This window comes from Lepisma saccharinum, chromosome 2, assembly GCF_977018435.1.
Source record: "Lepisma saccharinum chromosome 2, izLepSacc3.1, whole genome shotgun sequence".
Classification (NCBI taxonomy): domain Eukaryota; kingdom Metazoa; phylum Arthropoda; class Insecta; order Zygentoma; family Lepismatidae; genus Lepisma; species Lepisma saccharinum.
In genome coordinates this window covers 202,876,627-202,896,146 of record NC_139230.1, presented here as the reverse complement: position 1 = coordinate 202,896,146, position 19,520 = coordinate 202,876,627, and the positions used below count along the sequence as shown (strand labels likewise).

The 19,520-nt window shown below is 35.2% G+C and overlaps 1 protein-coding gene across 18 annotated transcripts in view; it reads left to right on the top strand.

The window, feature by feature from the left end:
• The window catches only part of RhoGAPp190 (Rho GTPase-activating protein 190), a 178,655-nt gene that overhangs the window by 53,577 nt on the left and 105,558 nt on the right, over positions 1-19,520 (top strand). For 15 of the 18 annotated variants that reach the window (XM_083117888.1, XM_083117880.1, XM_083117887.1 and 12 more), the window contains 5 exons: positions 1,738-1,861; positions 4,648-4,698; positions 11,112-11,313; positions 14,359-14,529; positions 17,703-17,954. In XM_083117888.1, the coding sequence (XP_082974014.1) occupies positions 1,738-1,861; positions 4,648-4,698; positions 11,112-11,313; positions 14,359-14,529; positions 17,703-17,954 (800 nt within the window). The remainder of the gene's footprint in view (positions 1-1,737; positions 1,862-4,647; positions 4,699-11,111; positions 11,314-14,358; positions 14,530-17,702; positions 17,955-19,520) is intronic. The other 3 variants (XM_083117883.1, XM_083117885.1, XM_083117897.1) reach the window with 1 other exon arrangement.

Genomic DNA, 19,520 nt, shown 5'->3' with positions numbered 1-19,520 from the left:
TTCAGAGCAAGTGAAACACCCAATATAAGGAATGGTATGAAACAGTGCTAAAGATAAATTCCTTCTGTTTCTGAAATGTATCATACATTTGTGCAGTGGATTAATGTAAAGGATTTCTCCAATAGTGCATGTTAATGTGTCCCGTTCATGATACTGTTTCTAACGAGTTCCTTTCTAAACTGAGATGCTAAAGCAATATCTAAAGTGTGATTGAAAATTGCCAAATTCAGGGTCCACATTTCAAATATTTATTTTGTAAATTTTTGAAATGTACGAAAACACTTTCTTTTCACCACTTGCAGGGTAAATATAGTTAGTTTTAACTTATTATGCATAAGCCTCTCTGATAGTGCCTTGTAATCAAGTGGTCCCAAGTTCAGTTCCTGATGGAGGCACATTGCATAGCAGTTTGGACCCCACTTTAAACTGTAGGTCCAGTCTCAATTAGCCTATCAGATCATAAATTGGACTTTCACAAAATAACATACTGTGCATGAGAATTGGCGGACTTTTAGAGATATTTTTATTACTTCATTGGGTTTAAAATTTATAACGTTTTTCATTGCAAGACTGTGCAGCCAGCTGTTTTCACAACACTTCTAGCATCCCCATTGGGATAGTGATCATTTTGTAACCTTGTAATCCAGAGGTTCCAGGTTTGATACCCGGTGGAGGTACATAAAGGTTTGGATCCCACTTTAAATCGTAGGTTGTCCTGATTAACCTATCTGTGCATAAAGTGGACTCAAATACAAAATTCAAACTTAACATATCTACTCCTCATCTGCGATATAACAGAAATGGACAAAGAAAGCTAATTTTCCATGCTTCAATATTAAGTATACAATTTTGAAGATGTTTTTACGAATGTGAACCTCCAACTCCCTTCGTGACATCCCCTTGGTATTATGGTTAATAGGTTGAAATATACCAATATGATATATTTTCTGTACAAGAAATAAGTATGAATCTGTCCTGTGCTTTTTAATATGAAGGTCATTCAGAAAGTAAAGAATGGTTTGTCATACAAAGATATTTATTAATATTGCAGAAACTGAATTTATATATGTGTTTTACCACATAATTTTTCCTACCTAGGTACTTCTCCACATAGTCTCCTTAGACATTGTAGCACTTGTTGTACCTCGACACCAGTAACTATTCAGTCCTCCTTGTGCCATCTGGCAATTCAACCAGTCTATGAGAGCATCCTGTAGTTTTTCATTACCTGCAAAACATTTACCAGCAAAGTATTCCTTCATCTTAGGAAAAAAGGTAAAAGCTGGAAGTTGCATCTATTTTCTTGAATGATGTGGTTCACCTCTTGCTTCAGGGCATCTTTGGTGACAGAGGATCACTCTTATTGCTCTCCACATCATTTGCCCCTTCTTATTAAACGTAATGCAACCTTTCCAGACACTTGCCATGTTCATAGCACCTTTTTCATCGATTGCAACAAGTCTCTGATGAATTACACTGGGTCTAATGTGTCCAGCTTGTTACATTCACCATGTGAACAGGTTGCTGGCACCAACTGCACCAGGCAACTACCTACACGATACTGAACACAGCCAAAGAATGACATTTGACAGCAAAACATTTGGCAGGCTCAATGTGCAAATGTTCTTTACTTTCCAAATGGCCTACATACTTTAAATGAGTTTTTTTTTAAAAAAAATTGTATGTGTTTTAAAGAAATGCTATGTTAATGCATGTAAAATTTATCTTTGTATGCAGGCACAGTGTGATGAAGATGAGTATGAAATTGATTGCCAGTTATACAGTTTGGACTATAGAATAATTGATGGTGATGTAAGCTTACCACAGAACTCGTTTAGGACATCAGACTTTTTGCCCCACGGTAAGTATCTGAATTTGTGTATTAGATGTACTGGAATGTTTTGGGTTTGCTTATGACTTTGCTGAAACATGTGTCAGTGTAAATATGATGAAATATGTAATGTATACTAAGTAGAGATGAATCGTGTGGTGTCTGTTGGAACTTAAGACATAAGTTTACAGGAAATATTTGGTATTGGGTGAAATTTTATGAAAATACTTTCTGCTTTGAGTTTTGTTTGATTTGTTCTATTGTGGATTTTTTTTAGTGAAATGACTAATACATTGCATAAACTGGAATAACTGATATAATCCCAGTTTAGCTGTAAGGGAATAATCAGTGATGAAATATTTTCTGCATGCATTACTTCAGACTATATTTTAAATATATCACAGTAACTCTAATAGGATAGTAAATTATTGTACTCAAGGTGTCCAGGGTTTGATAGATGCCTCTGATTGTAGAACAATTAAAAAAGAAACTTCATTATAAATTCCAATGATGGTGTTTTTCATTTGATTGCTTTTAGATTATGCAATGTAGTCTCAACATCTCCAAACTATAGTTTGAGAGATGAAACCCTCTCTCATCATTTATTTGTTCCCATGTTGATGAATAGAATGTTCTGAATTTTCATTCATACTTTGTTCTTGCTCGAGTTAAAATATTTCCTTATTTTTCAGTGATACATGTCTTCTTATATATATTTAGAATTGTTCATATTTGTTGTAATGTCTTTGTTAGGGAATATAATCATAACACCATGGTTGATTTCTTCTGGTATATTTTCTAAACAGTAACACAGTACACACTAATGTTGGTTAGATTTAGTTACCAAGTTTGATGACATACAGTGATACTTAATAATAAAACATATCCTTCCATCATAGTCTTCATTACATCAAGCATTAGGGACATTAGTTATTTTGTGGTATCGACTATTGACTCAAATTGCATATCTGATAATTGTGAAGATTAGGAATTATTTTATTGTAGTTTGGTACAGGTTTGCTCTTTTTGTAGAGAAAACTCCAAAATGGAGTTTGGGTACATGTAGTTCCAATGTTAAAAAAAGTTCAAGAACTGTGAAACTACATGTCTGATGGATACTGGTGTACAGTCACGGACACTTCTGGGTTGTAATGAATACATTGACTTTCAATAGAATCATTACAACCCAGAATTGTCCTTGACTGTACAAACAAATCTGGTTTCTGCTGTAAATGGAGTTTGTCCTTTCTGTCAAATGCCTGTACCAGATTTAGAGCCAGCAAACCACAGTATACGGAATTGTATTTTTTACTTTTATGTTGCAGTTTATACAAGCAAAATACAATACATTCATAAAATAAATATATTTATAGTTCTGTTCTGGATGAATAAACAATAATAAAATTGCTTCTGTTCAAATATTATAAATGATAAAAATGTTTATGTACACAGAGGCACCACTCTGTGTGCATTGGAAACTATGTTTGGGTAACCATCAGAATATTATTTTTCAATGCTACAGTTTATGGTTTACTTACACAAATTTATAGCTTGGATAGATAGCAATATTTTTACTAGGGATGCACTGATGCAAGGTTTTGCTGATAAATCAGATACAATTTTTATTTTTATATTCTAATTTTTCCCACTACTTTTGGCTAATTGCTATGATAAAGATGAATGATGATAGATGAAATCGATAAAAGGAACCCTCAGAAAGACACCCATGCCCAGGCTGGGATTGAAGTTGAAACCCAGTGGCATGAGTTGAACACTCAATATGATTTGTATTGTCGACTGAGACCAGAGCAGGTATAAAATAACGAACATTTTGTAGGAAATATGTTCAAATTTCTTCAAGTTTGATTGTAGAAAAATGCACAATAAAATATGAATTCACTGGGAAAATGAGCCACATGGTTGTTGACTTTATCTTCATAAGGAAAATGAAAATGACAGAATTGTTGAATCAAGTTAGCCAGATAATTTAGCTTGCTCAGTTGCCGAGCATCTTGAGTGGTTGACTCATGGCCTCTCCACTTAAGATTCCAGGTTCAAGTCCCAGACTGGGGATGGGTGTTGTTTTGCATATGTCCCATCATCAATTTCATCTAATCATAATTCATTCCCATTGTCGTAATTAGCCTAAAAGGCAGAAAAGCAGTGTAAAATAAGAAAAATATATGCAGTATAAATGCAGTTGGATTTATAGAATTACCAATTTGGTAAAACATTTTAATATTACTACCAAACTGGCATAACGACTTATCTTTATTCGCCCTAATAATCGTCTTTCATAACCAGTTCCATTCCTAGTTTTCACCCCTAATTACATGTGCCAGCTGAGCAGTAAGGCTGTTATCAGCACACTATATTATGTTAAATTTGGTATTGTGTACACCATGGATACTTCAGGCATAGACTTGACTGTGTTTGTGTATACTTCCCATAATCTGTAATGCTATAGCTTAAGTAATGAAACAGCTGTAATAATGAGTGTCCAAAGCAGATGTGGATGAAATTGGTGGAGGACTTCATACCTTTCAAGATAAATCATTTGATTTTTTATTAGCGTGGTAATTTGTACTCTTGAAAAGTTTCTCTTCACAATCCATTGTAGTGCCTGCATGTTGATGTTAATATTAATCTGGGTCGTAGTGAATTTCAAATTAGATCACAGTTGTGGTTTCATTCTTGTTTTCTGCGATTTGATTAGAAAATACATTGCTACCAATAGCAAGTTTTGAACTGTCCTTTTTTTTTTATTATATAAACGTTGGGGCAGCTGTAACAATGACTAAATCTTACATTTACAGCAAAGGAAAATGAGGACTTCACATCACAATTTCAACCACCAACTGTGACAGGTAAGGCTTTCCTGTAAGTAATTATGTTGAAAGATGTAAATGTGCCCTTCCGCTTTTGCGATACTTAATAGGGAATGTACTAATTTGGAAGGGAGGAGAATGACATTGCATAAGTTTTGATGTATAGTATTCCTTATGTGTTCCAAACTTCTCTCCATAAATTTTGTAAGAAAAACTGAAAAAGAAGTGTGAATTAGAGTATGTATAATAATAGCATGGGCCCAGAGTTAAAGTAAAGGATAAAAATGAACTTGTGATTCATGAAAATAAAATATTTTGTTTTATAAAAATGTGAAAATAAATGTACCCAAATCTGTGAAAAAAACAACACTACTAAATAGCAAGCTTGCGAAACCTACTATGCACTTTTCGCTTTGATCACACAACATACAATGTTATTGTCACCAACACTTGGTTAGTTTCTGTGCAGTGTGACGAGTGGCATTTTAAAATGAATTGGAAAATAAAAACAATATATCTAAGTAAGCAGAGGAAGATTTAATGCTTAAACGTTCAGTGGCACTTTCATGTGGCTCTTAAAATTCTTGTTCATTTAAGAAATTATGTGGCATGCAAGCAGTAGTGATAGTGATGTAATTAGTTGCTCAATGTATTGTAGGGTAAATGAATTTAAGATTTTTTTATAGCCTGAAGATAATTGCTGGTAGCACTTAAGTTTCACATTTCATTATATAGAAGGTGTCAAAAGGCATATTACAGAAAATCTGATTGGGTGAATTGTAGTATATGGAATGTGAAAATACTTCTGCTTTAAAATATCTTGTAGTTGCATGTTGGTGTGGTCTTGAATATTTGCAGTCAAGGTGACAGTGTAGTATTTTTTTTTTTTTTTAGTTTTGTTGTTCCTTGAGCACTGTTTGTTTATTTTGTAGTTGTTTTATACATTTCAGCATTGTAATTTTTTGTTGCTTGCACAAGAAATGGTGTTTTAAACTGTGAAGAGAAATTGATATAATTTGCATGCATAAATAAATAAATCGCTGTATGGCACAATTCAAGGCAACCAGAACAACAAAACTTTCTAAACAATGGAAAAATATATCATGTACAGCATTGTTGCAAATACAGACAGTGCAGATTTATATAACATTTCATTTTATCATGTTCTTTTCTAGTTTGGAGGAATATGATGCTGCTTTGATACAGCAAATTTCAAAAGTCTTGCAACTGTAATTTTTTATCATATATAACATGATTTACACTGTTTTTCTGTATTCCCAATAAATAATTTGTAATGTTTTAATTATCAAGTAAGAGTGATTTTTTTCCCCCAGAAACCAATTTCAAGAAAGAAAAAGGGTGTTACTTCAGTTTTTTTTAATTGACACATATCGGTTGTTTGTGACCAATAGGGGACATGTGCAGTACTTGATATTTGTAGGAATAGCGACATAATGGTTGAAGTAAAGAAAGTGATGTTTTAGTGACATATATAATTTTTGTTAACACTAATAGCCCAGAATTTTGTCCACATGTTCTTAATTACGGTCTGTCCATGTTAGTCTTGCTCATTGATACAAGTGTGCATGTGCTAACTAGATGAGTGCTAACCACTTCACCATGGAGGTTGGCAAAATAACTATCTGAAACTTACAACATAGTTTTCACACACATTTCTACACATTCGCCCTTTCACTTATGAATTCATCCACTTGACCTAGGCATATCTTCCATGGTCTAACTATTCTGACTGCATTCTCATAAAAATAATGAATCATAATTTTTGCCTGTAATTTTACTTTCAACTTTAAATTTTGTTGCACCTGGCAACACTGTTAGTGTGTGCACAAAGGAGGAGAGACAGGGTGAGTTAGACATGCCTCACATAATACCAGCTGTAATAGAGCACAGAATGAGCAGTGTAACCCGGTCATGGAAACCTACAACAAGGACTGGGGGTTCATTGTGCTGATCACAGGTTGGATGATCTCCCACCTTGGCCCCCATGGCCTGTTGTGCCATTGTTATAATAGAGCACAGGATAAAATCAAACCAGGACTGCCAGGTGTAACTTAGAATCCTTCTAGAAATCCCATTCAGAACAAAATTATGATTTAGAATTTTTCATGTAATAATGTTGTTGTCAGCAGTTGGGCACTTGTATGCATCTGCTGACAAAATTCTGAGCTTCTAGTGTTGCCAACCAAGGTTATATGCAACTAAAATGCACTACCCCCTCGCCCATAAAATCACTATTCCCAAACACATAAAATCACTATTCCCAAACACATAAAGTGCTGCACATGACTCGTATTAGCTGCAAACCACAAATTAACAAAGCTCCAGACACAATACTTGGGACAAGGGTTTTCTTTGCGAGTGTTCCTCATATTTGCATGTAGCCTAAGGAGGCTTACAAATTAAGGATAATTTTGTATCTTTTTTTGCCTCTCGATATTAGTAGTGTTGAAAAAATCACTTATGTGAGCCATTATTTAATTTCTAGAATTTCTTGTATTGAGTAAATTTACAATAAAAAATAATGCCTCAATGGGTGAGGCTTCATAATGCATAATACTTATATCTAATGTAGTTTTCATGTTATAGTGACAAGAGTTAAGTTTTCATATCTTCTGAAGCATTCTGTATTTGAAATTAAATGTCAAGTGATTTTTGTAGTTATACAATTCATGTTGTGTTTTTTTTATACAATTCATGTTGCTTTTTTTATTCAAAGGCAAAGATACTTCACATATGTATTCAAATGATTAATGTTTATGAAAACCAACTGTATTGTCATGAAATTACTACATTGTGTCATTCACTACAGAATTTTGTTAGGCAATTCTAATATTAAAACATTTGTATTGTGTGCAAGGTTGAAGGTAGTTTTCCATGATATGACATTTGATTCGAGTTATTTTCTTAATGCAGTACTTCATGAAAATACAGAAGCTGTTTTTTGAATTGATGACATTCTGCATAGAGTTAAACTTGATAGTGTACTTGCAAGTTGTACATGGAATAGAATTTAAGAACAAGAGGGTGTACAGAGTACAGTTTTTAAATAGAAAATAATGAAATTGGAAGTGAAACAAGTGTAATATTAAAAAAATGATATGGGAAACTTACTGTGTTACCAAAGAGAAAATTATACTTGTTCTGAGCTCACCTAATTTGTCATTTCCAAGTCTATCTTACCTTTAAAATGTAGTTAACCTCTGATATTAAGTCAAAGCAAATCCAAACTTTAATGTACTATGTTTCAATTTTTGTATTGTTCATCTATCATTTTAGACAATGAGAATGAATTATTAATAACAACCTATAGCTGCAAGGAAAATGCTAAGCTTGCGGAGATCTATGAAGTACATGCCATTAATTAGGGCTGTCAGTCAGATAGTCCTTCATTTAACTTATAAATGGTGAAAATGCTTTTAAGAACATTGTTTTATAACTACATATTATCATGGTTTTGACACAATAACATAGTCTCATTGATTTTGAAGTGTAGTTTTGTATTTCTTACTGCATTTATGTCTTGACTCTACTCACTGAAAGAGCAATGTCCTTAGTTGGAACAGATCTAATCAACAAGAATTGAATATGATGTGATAATAAATAGTTTAAGCTGCTAGAGATTTTACACTCAGATTCAGAAATTAAGGATAATTGAGAATTACAATGTTGAACTGCACAAAGTAAATAGTCAGTAAAATGATGCCAGACATTTTCCAGAAAGACCAAATACAATTTATAGACCCTTCTGGCAACATATGACATGTCCTACTATGTAAAGCACCTTGTACGTGATCAAATGAATCATGAACAAGTCTTTTAATTGAACGCAATTGAAAGTCATTGATCAGCGTTCCTATTGGAAATCTTGAATGGTCTGAAATTGCACGTGTACAGGATCAAAGAAAATTGGACAAATTCACATTTGACTAAAACGTGGCAGTGTGTATGGCATGAAAAGAAATAAATAGACTAGCGATTATCCATAACAAAGATAATTTTATTTCCAAAGGAAGAAGTAGGACATATTAGAAACTCAAAAAAAAAAGTGTGATATTGATGTATTTTTTTGGGTGTATTTTAGATGGAAGCTTTTCCTTTAACATTTTTGCTAGCATAAATGCTATGTAAATGCTTCCAAAAATAATTTAGCAGAAGATAGTACTTTACACAAAAGCATTTCATGGAACATTTCAGCTAGCTTTTGCGATTACAATGTACAATACATACTTCATGAAAGTCACATCGAGTTACACCATCTACGGTGAGTGCACGGTGTTTACAATTGAAAAAAAACTAAATTATTCTTCCATACGTGTACAGTAAAACCCTATAAAGTATGTATTTTAAGCAGTGCCATTCTTTTGTACCTAAAACCATTTAATACGAAACAATATTCCTCTCAGTTGAATAATTATAGTCTTTTAAAAAAAGTGTGAAGTGATACATTGTTTACATCTCACGCGGCTGCCATTACATCTGCATTCGTGACCTAGAGACTGCTTTCCGATAATTGATTTCAATAGCATGTGCTCTGATTGGTCGACAGTCAGGCTTGGATGGTGTTATTTAGAACCATTCCTAAATTCTTTGACCTAACCTTGGATCCAATGAGAAAAATGACATCTCTGACGTCACTTCCATTTACGCATTCAATCCAACGACTTGTTCATCATTAATTTGATTGTGTACAAGGTGCTTAAGAAAAGCCAGAGTTGTAGAATAACGTACATGTTAATTGTTTCTCTGAAACAGTAGCATCATTTTATGAGAAAGTTGTATACCAGCTCAAACAGATCATGTATCCAGATGGTAGTGAACCAGGAGCTGCATGTATCACTAAGTGTTGTTTAACAAATCTTGGGAAGATTTCAGGAGGATGGATGTGTCTCCCAAGACTTCAGCACAGGCCATCCAGAGGTTACAATGGCACAAGAAGACTGATATTTGCACTTAACATTAAATAACAGAAGTGGAGGGATGGCCACATTTACAGAAATACTGTGTACCAATGACCACACATGCTTGAAGGCCTGCGTGATTGATTCCATGGAAGAGCCTATGCAGCTTGGCACAGAAAACTGCACACCTGACCAATGGAATGATATTCTGGTTATGGACAAGTCCAAGTTCAATGACCAAAGATATTCAGACTCTATCTTCATCTGAATAACACCTGGGACTTGATACAACCCTCTCACATTCTTGAATATCATTGTTTTTGGTGGAATTTGTATCCTGGTGGAGGGTGACAGCACATTGTGTTTACATACACCACTTCATGTATGAGATGTTGATCTGGGAACCTGTAACAGGTCAACAGTGTCATTCTGCAGCAATATGCAAGGATGCAACAGGACCTGACTTCATAGGCAGTCTGAGTGGACATCTAACTGGAAAGTGAGGATATCCAGCACATACAGTGGCCAACCCAGTCTACAAATTTAAACCCTAATGAACATGCTTCTGACATATTCATGAAGCATCTACCACATCAAACTTTCCAGGATCTCTGGGTAGATGGGACAGTATTTCTTAACAGCAGCTCAATAACCTGGTGCTGAGTATGCTAACTTGCTGTTGTGATGGCATACATCATTTGAAACTCTTTACACCACCAGTAATTTTTGAACTGTGCAGAGTGAATTGCTATTTAAATCCAGGGTCATTTTTTTGTGGACAAGTAGGATGACACCATTTGTGACTCATCATTTGGTTGTATATTCTCATTTTGACCATGTTGGTTGTGGTCCAGTTGAACTACCCTTATTTTTTTACTTGTGTGTACTAGAGATAATTTTAATCTCATCATGCTATATTATATTTTTGGTGTTTAGCCACCTTTTCAAGATAAGAATTGGTTATTTCAGTACAAATAGCCAAAATAAAGGATAAATGTGTAGATAGATGCTTGGTTGTAATATATTTGTGTAATATAAATTTCTCAGTTTAATGTTGCCTGTGCATGAAAAAAGGAATGAATTACAGATTTGTGTGTATGTGCTGTAAAGGAGTAAAAATTTATGCTGTGATATTATCATAAGTTAATTAACACAATCCCCACATGATGTGTATATGAAACATGTTTATGGGACTCCACCAGTATGTCCTTAATTTATTTCAGTCGCAAGGCAGCATCTTTATAAATTAGAAATTTTCAAGTTTGTTTTGTTTTTACATGTGGTGCTAGGTGGTTTTACTTAGAAGTATATTGCAGGTGTGGTAAAAAATTGGAGCATGCTGCATACACACACACACAAACACACAGTTATGTGTTGTGGAAATTATACATAGAATTTCCATACAGCATACAAGTTAAAGATTCATATGTGTAATGTAACTGGAACAAGACTAATATTGTGCTGTATGGATAAGAAATTGTATGTTAATATAGATTTCCATTTAATTCATTCATCTTTTTTCTGTCTTTCCAGGTTGTTTCTGTGTGTATTCCAATCCAGATTCATTTGAGTACATCAGAGAGAGCCTTGAGAAAACCTTGTTATCAAATTTGGAGCAGGAAGACAGACTTCCTTTCCAAGGATTGCCAATTGTAATTCTATTTGTTGCTGATCCTTCATTGGAAGAGAAAGAAGTCCTCAGACTCAGGGAAGAGGGTCAGAGTTTAGCAGATAGGTAAGCTTGCATTTAATTTTGTTTTTAATACTGTGGGCACAGTATTGTTTTTTTACCTGCATATTATGTATTTATACTGTTGTCAAGGAATTTGAACCTCATGTTTGGTATTAATTACATATTGATGTGTTTTATTCCCATTATTAGTTTACACCAGTGAAAGGGATAAAATGTAAAGTTACAATTAAAAGTCAAGTAAAGTTATTCATGCTCATGTACTCCTAAGTTGAAATGTGAGTGAGATAATTGTTGTGTTTTTAAATGAAATTAGTGAATTAAGCAACACATGCAACAAATTAAGACAAATTGTTCAGATATTTGCATTGAAAACAAGTATTGACAAATTGAAATGAGCCTAAATGTACACCCATGAAATTAGGCAGATGGCAGAAGTTTCTGCTGTTGCCACATCAGAGCACAACCCCGTGTGTTCAGAGTTTTAGGAGCAGTCCGATGTGTAGATGTGGGACTCTATTTCTGGGACCTGTAATGAACTTTCAATTCACATGATCACCAGCTCTGTATTGAATGGGTTTCGAAAATGCCATGCAGAGAGGTCGGTCTGATGCTCGAACTAGGCAACGCAGCCCGGTTGACGTTGCCACACAGTGTGCGACAGCAACTTTTGTCCTGCTCTCGCTTTGCTTTACCCATATGTGGCACCAGTGCAATTCTGCCCAGCTGCCTATTTTCATGGCTGTGCATTTAATCAGCCTCCTGTATTTGTGAAAAAGTGCTCTCATATCATTGCACCAATGCCAAAACCACGAATGTGCAAATTTTGACATTCATTTTTATCTAGTGCAGTTTCTGAGTACTTTTTGCTGATAGATTCCTACGCTAACTCATGTGACCTGATAAACAGTCATAAGTAGGCACACATTTTACTGACGACAACATTTATCCAAATGTGATACCTGGTCTTTCCCAGGAAATTGATTATTAAAATGCTTTTATCTCAAAATAAGATTTAACACATTCATGGTTTTGGCATTGGTGTGATGATATTTACAGGTGGACGGCATCTGGATCCAAAGCCAGTATAATCATATGTGGGACTTGTGTTGTGTGCTGTCCATGTGTGTTCGTTGTTCCACCATCCATTTCATCTTATCACCATTCATCCTCATCTTCATGATTAGTCAAAAGTAGCAGAAAAGAGAAGTAAAATAAACCACTTCAATCAATCAATAATCTGATATAGAATTGAACACATCTCAGAGGAACAATCTATTTGATTCATTCACCTTAAGACTTGGCTGGACCTTTGGCATGCAAATGGGCGAATTTTTTCAAATTTTCCTCTCCACTCGAAAAACTTCTTGGATATTTCAAAATATGAAACATTACATCAGCTTAGAATTCCTTCTAGAGCATTGACGCGAAATTTCGTGTAGTTTTCTTTCACTGTTGTCTAGATATCATCAATAGTTTTGTGATTACATAAGTCTATTAAACTATTGCAGCATACTCTATCTCACAGGTGGAAGATTATTGCAAGATAATATATCTTGAAGTTGATTAAGTAAATTTGAGTTTGAAATTCTTATACAATTAACAATTTTTCGATTATTAGTATATCCCGTAACATTTGTGGCTTTTATTTGTAGATGTATTTAGAGTGTGAGTGTTAAGTGGTGAATGTAAACTCCAACACCTTAACTTTTTTATGTGTGTGTGTGCGTGCAAGTGTGTGTGTGTGTGTGTGTGTGGGTGGGGGGGGGGGGTTATACATAAGGTCGATATGGGGAAAACATCGAAATTTGCAAATTTCGCCTTGAAAACCGGGAATTATACTTCAATTTTTTCATGGTTCTAGAGTAGCCACCCTGGTTCTCAATTTCCTTATGATAGTGGGTGGCCACCAGTCTTATACATTTGCTGAAATCTTAAGAGAAAAGTTGTTACGCTTCCACCCAGGATACTTGAACCAGTGTGCATCCCGTAGCCCAAGTCCAAGGCCTGATGCCTTAGACTGCCCGGACGTGGTGTGGGACATAAAACTAGGGTATATGTACTAAACTTTAAAATAGGGATGGGACCGATTAATCGGTACTCTATCGGTATCGGCCGATATAGGCATATCGGTTTATCGGTAAAATTACCGATTATTTTACCGATCCGATATATATCGATAAATATTTGATAATTTAGTGCAAAATTCTGCCATTTTGTTGTAATTTTTATGGATAATCTCCTTGCCCTACTTTCTAAAAAAAGTAAATGTCTAAATATGCAACTTCTCTTGCACTAGTCACCTTGAAACACACATTTATTAAGGAGGTCAATGAACCTTTCAGGTTCTTCAAGGACCATTTCTAATTTTGTATCGGATCGGTAGAATATCGGTTATCGTTATCGGTAAATTTTATATCGGTACTTTATCGGTATTGGCCAAAATTTCATATCGGCTCATCCCTACTTTAAAATATATGAAACTTACAACAAAATGGCAAAAGATAGACTTAAGTATAGTTCATGAAAATTTGGGTCAGCAAAGTTGAGTTTTACTGATATACCAATATTTGCATTTCAGCGAATACTGATACAGTATCAATTATTTTTTCCCATCATAAATACAAAACACACTCCAAACATTTATGCAATAGTGATGTGTGTGGGTAACAACTCTCAACATCTGTAGGTGGAAAAATGTAATACTGGTAGAAAGTTGATGTTGCAGCAGCTAGGTGAAACTCCATTCAAAGTACATTAGTGAGGGTTTTGGTGAAATAGTTTAGGTTAGTACATGAAAGGTTGAAGAAGCATACTTGACCAAGTGTAGTCAGGATGATGGTATTTGTACATATTCAGCATACTGTGATTGAATATTCATTTTCTTAATTTAATTTTGTGTTTTTGTATAGTTTAAATAACATGTTGCCATGTAAATTGTATATTCTACTTCAATTTGCAAGTAGATTCAGTTTTCATATTTATTTGGTAAACCAGCAACTATTGTGGTTATTATTTTTTTGTCTGAATTGTAATAATATGAGAGACAGGCATTTCATACTGAAATTTTATTTTTTATTATTCTTACAGTTTGCAGTGCCCTTTCATTGATGTGTCTTTGGAAGATGTTGCTCCCGGGCAGCGTTTTAATGCTTCATTAGTTGGTGATGCATTACGACAGCTCATCCAGAGTATACACCATAGAGCAGGATTCCTGAATATATATCAGTCTGTTATGGAATGCTCAGAGCCAGACATCAGGTATTTGAATTTTGTACATAAGATACCATGTTTGCTAATAATCCTCATTTAGCACAAGATGTGTGCACTTACAAAAACATCTGATGAGTGATTTTTCTTGCTTAGTCTGGGATCATAAGTTTGTACACTCCTGTTCACATAAAGTTGCATGCTTTATAAGGTTGGGCAGTTGAAGAGTATTCCACTTTATCTGAACAGAATTGTACAAAGATTGTGCGACTAAAGTAAATTATATACAGGAAAACCTCATTAATACGAAGTTCAAGGGAACAAAAAATGTCAACTTCGTATTAAACGACTTCGAGTTATCCAAACTTTTCAAGATGGTGCCTGTTTTCAGGTGTAAATAAAGTAGAGTATAAATTACCCCCACAAAGGATGTTTTATACTTGGTGGTAGCTCAGAGAATAAGCTTTATATGTACTATATAATAATATTGTACGTTTTAAAGAAAGTGAAAAAAATGTTACACAAAATGAGAACACTGAGCTTAACGCGGACACAAAGATTCCAAGGAGACTGTTAACACCATTTATCCTGCCTAGTTATACAACCGGTTATGCATGGGATGCATGTCGTGGCAAAAAGTCTTTTAAAAAATGGTATTTTCTTTTAATTGTGCAAAGTCATTGCTCTTCCACGAAATTCTTACAATTTTAGTTCATAAGAAACCCGTTTGCTCGGAGAGCTAGAGAAAGGAAAACAATCTCGTTTATTGCAAGAAGTGAAACTCTGAAGAATCTTGACAGTAGTCACACTGGCGCGATCAAGAGACGGGAGATAATCCGATGAATATTGGATTTATGTTCACTAGAACATTGTCCATTACAGGATTAACTGGTAAGAGAAGATTCTCTTGGGAGAGAACACAACTTTTCCCTGGCACAAAACAAAACAAAAAAATCTGGGCTGTAAATTTCGTTCTGGTTCGGCTGTCTAAAACACATCGTAAAAAAAGTCACGTATTCTTTGCTTCAGTTAACTTCATATTCGCCCCCCCCCCCCTCCCCATTTGCAGGGATCAGTTCAAACTCTTCCTCAACTTGCATTGTAATCCTATCTGAAAAAGTAAACACACAACTTGCGATCTGTTTGCACCGAATGTGTATCCTAGGACACATTAAACAGTGCCGCACTCGATAATCGCTCTGATTTGGATCCCACTTTAAACTGTATATTTAGTCCCGCTTAGCTCATCAGCATAAAATCAAGTAAAAACAAGCTTTACGAAACTTGCGTATTTTCAGATTAATCGACAATTTATTGTAGGTTTCAGGAGTATTCTGGAGGTCAAACACTCGCTCCGCCAAAACCTTTCCTATCGTATTCCTACATTGAGCATTGCGGTTTGTTTTTTGTTCTTTTTTTTTTTAACAGCAGCACGCTAATGGTTCTGGAGCTAATGGTTCTGGAGAAAAGCAGAGCTTATATGGCTTTGCGAGATTCAAAACAATGATGCTTATTCCTTCGCACTGGATGAGTCATTGCAGTTATCGGCAAGGGAGAACTTTCCAGACGCTAGACTAAACACTGGCGCCAGCTGCAGAGTAAACACAATGAGACCGGCTGGAAGTTACGAGCAGCAGGTGCATCGGCATTTTAAAGATAACGCAGTTGTCGAAGACCAAACTTTTATCAGCAGTGTGAAAAAAAATGATCCTTGCATTACCTTTTACCATGCAACAGGCAATAATACGGGCAATAAAATCGTGGCTGAAACAATTAGCAACGGACCCCCCCCCCCCCCCCCCCCCGTTTGCTGATAGATAAAGGGGAGAAGTCACTCAGACAACAAAACACTGTTTTGGCAAATTTTATGACAGTTGGGAAATGTATGAAGCGGGAAACCTAGATGACAACGCATTAAGCGGGTTGACGATCTTTAGTTGGCCTATGTGGCTTTGATTATCTGTAACAGTTTTGCTTTTTTTATGAAGTTCTAAAGGGCACAAAGAACACGCTTTTAATGCAAGTGGTTACCGGAAGTTGTCGGCTACCAGGCCAAAAGTTGCTCGCTCACGGGAAATTGCTGAATCTCGAGCTCCGAACTAGACAGATGGGTGAGACTTCCAGGCGCCACGCGTCTTGTATTTTGGAACATTTGTGTGATCTTATCTCACATTTCTCATCTAGCACTGGTGAATATTTCCAAGGTGGCGCATTCAGCGGGGAAAGATCTTGAACTGCCATGCACATTGACAAAGAATATCAATGTCCAGCGGGCATTTCGGGCTGCTTCTCTCGGGTTGTCAGCAGCTCTTAGGACAAGGAAACATGTCAAGGTCAAGTTAAAATAACGTCCAAGATCTCTCCACATCCGATCTTCTCTTGTCGACTTACGCAGGTGTCTACTTCGAATTAAGCATGCAGAAGGGTCTTGTAAACAACTTCGTATTAAAAATTATCCGTATTTCGATTTATCCATACTGAAAGACATTATAAAGGTGCCAAAACTAGGGGGGCAAAGACTGTATATTTCCCTTTGTAGATAAGATTTAGCATAGTGCGGGGGCAAAAGTGGTGAAAATTGGGGGGCAACTGCCCCCTCATCCCCCCTAATCACCAGCACTGTAGAAAAAGGAAGCAAGCAAATCGCTATCAGACAACGACACGAACAGAACCGTTATGAGCATTTGCCCACCATCTAGTGGCAGTATGAGGAAATACGATGTCCAAACATTACTCAGGATTGCTAACTCCGTAAATGTACGGCAAATGACTGTTGAAATAAATTTTGAATTCAACTCCATATATATATACGTGATCCGCACACTAGAGAAGTGATTAGCACTCTTAAGTGTTAATAAGCCATGTGTCTGGATAGCCATCAGAGGCATACTTGGGACCAAACTTCAGAGGGCATAATTGAACTTCGAGCTTAATCAAAAAGTTTTCAAGCCCATAAAGATATCATCCAGGACTATAAATGATACATTTATCAAAATCATAAAAAAATACTAGTTGCTTTGCTCCTCAGGTTCCAGAGGTTAATAAAAGTAAATTTTCATAAAGCTAAACATTTTAGAGGGAGGGGTACAAGTGCCCTCTCTTTCCCCCACCAAGTTACGCCTATTATAGCTATCCCTAGTTTGTAACACGCTGCAGTTCATTTTAAAATTTATTTGTAAATTATTTAATAATGCATATTACAGATTCCCTTTGTTTACTTGCAGGATAATTATGTGCATGTTTTGTGGAGACCCATATTCTGTTGAAAACGTATTGGGACCATTGTTGAGTCATCAGTGTTGTTTTTTGAGTGGGGACAGGAGCATCATATTGGAAACCTTCTTGGGAGATTCCAAACGTAAAGTTGAAGTGATTATTTCATCTTACCATGGTGCCAATGCATTCAGGGAAGAATTAGTTCATGGTTTTATCCTAGTCTATTCAACCAAAAGAAAAGCCTCACTTGCTACACTCAAGTAAGTACAAGCTTGTATCACTTCTAAATTTATTGTTATAAATGCATGATGGGAAGGTTTAGGATTTTCTTTTATGTGGAGATTTTGTGGAGTTGTTAGATTGTACTAGATCAGGTGCAGGGGTGGCTTAATGACCAGGTGATTGCCATGCCATTCAAGTTTTCATCCACGATTTTTTCTTGTGTAAGAAAATGCATAAGCAACATTATTTAAAATAATTTGGAGCAACAGTTTTTTTTGCTGTAAATGTGCAATACTCATTTGATCATTATTTTGCACAGAACAAAAGTGAACTTGTCACTGTTTATTCTCTTATTTAAACATTTATTTCTAGCATTTAATTTGGGTAAAAATGCAGATTGCATGTCTTCAAACTTTTACTGATGTGCATAGTTTTCGAAACGTATTTATTTTTATTTCATCATTACAATGAGTCAAGTATACATTTACAAGAGGCAGCAAATTATATTTGCATGATTTAGATGGCAAAAATTAGGGATGATGGGACCGATTAATCGGTACTCTTATCACCATTGCCTGATATAGTCATATTGGTTTATTAGTAAAATTGCAGATAATGTTACTGATTTAATATATCTATGAATATCTTATAATTTAGTCCAATATTTTGCCATTTTTTTATGGTTTTTATTGATATAAACATGCCTTAATTTTTTTTAAAAGTAAATGTCTAAATGTACATCAGCTTTTGCATTGTAGTCAATCTGGAAATATGCATTTATTAAGGAGGTCAATGAACCATTCTGTTCTTCAAGGATCATTTGGAATTTTGTATCAGATTGGTAGAATATCGACATTGGTAAATTTTGTGTGTGCTGCATCGGTATCAGTCAATATTTCACGTTGGTCCATCTCTAGCAAAAAGTATCGTTCATTGTTTAGTTTGTTTAATTAGAAATTAAATTTTGAACATAGAGGAATACATGATTTAAATTATGATGCAAGAATCAATGAAATGTTGGTGGAAAATTAGTATCTCCTCCAGGATTTGAAACTAGGATTTATGTGTAATACTGGTTTGTATTGTATGCATTTGTATGCTTCAGTTTTATGAGCCATACCTTGTTATCAAGTAAACTACCAAGCTAAAATGTTTGGTACATAGTGTAAAATAAAATATCTAGTGTTACTAGGAATCTATCGTGGTAATAGTATGGGGAAAATTCTATGTATGTATCTTACATTGTGCTTTAGGAGTGTGTGTAATATTAGGTACGTTGATTGGTTGGTTGATTTGGTGTTTTAAGCCCACTTTATGCACAGTAAGGCTAATCAGGACTGGACCTACAGTTTAAAGTGAGATCCGAACCACTATGTGCCTCCACTGGGTATCGAACCCGGGACCCCTTGATTACAAGGCGATGGTGCAACCACTGCGCCATCGGGGAGACCCTAATATTAGGTAAAGCTGAGCCTATTCCACTTTGAATCAATACTGATGCTAGTACCGATACTCGTATCCATTCCTACTAATACTGATCCCCAAATATTGTAACAAATAAATTCGTTCAGGATATTTATATATTAATATCCAATATTCATCTG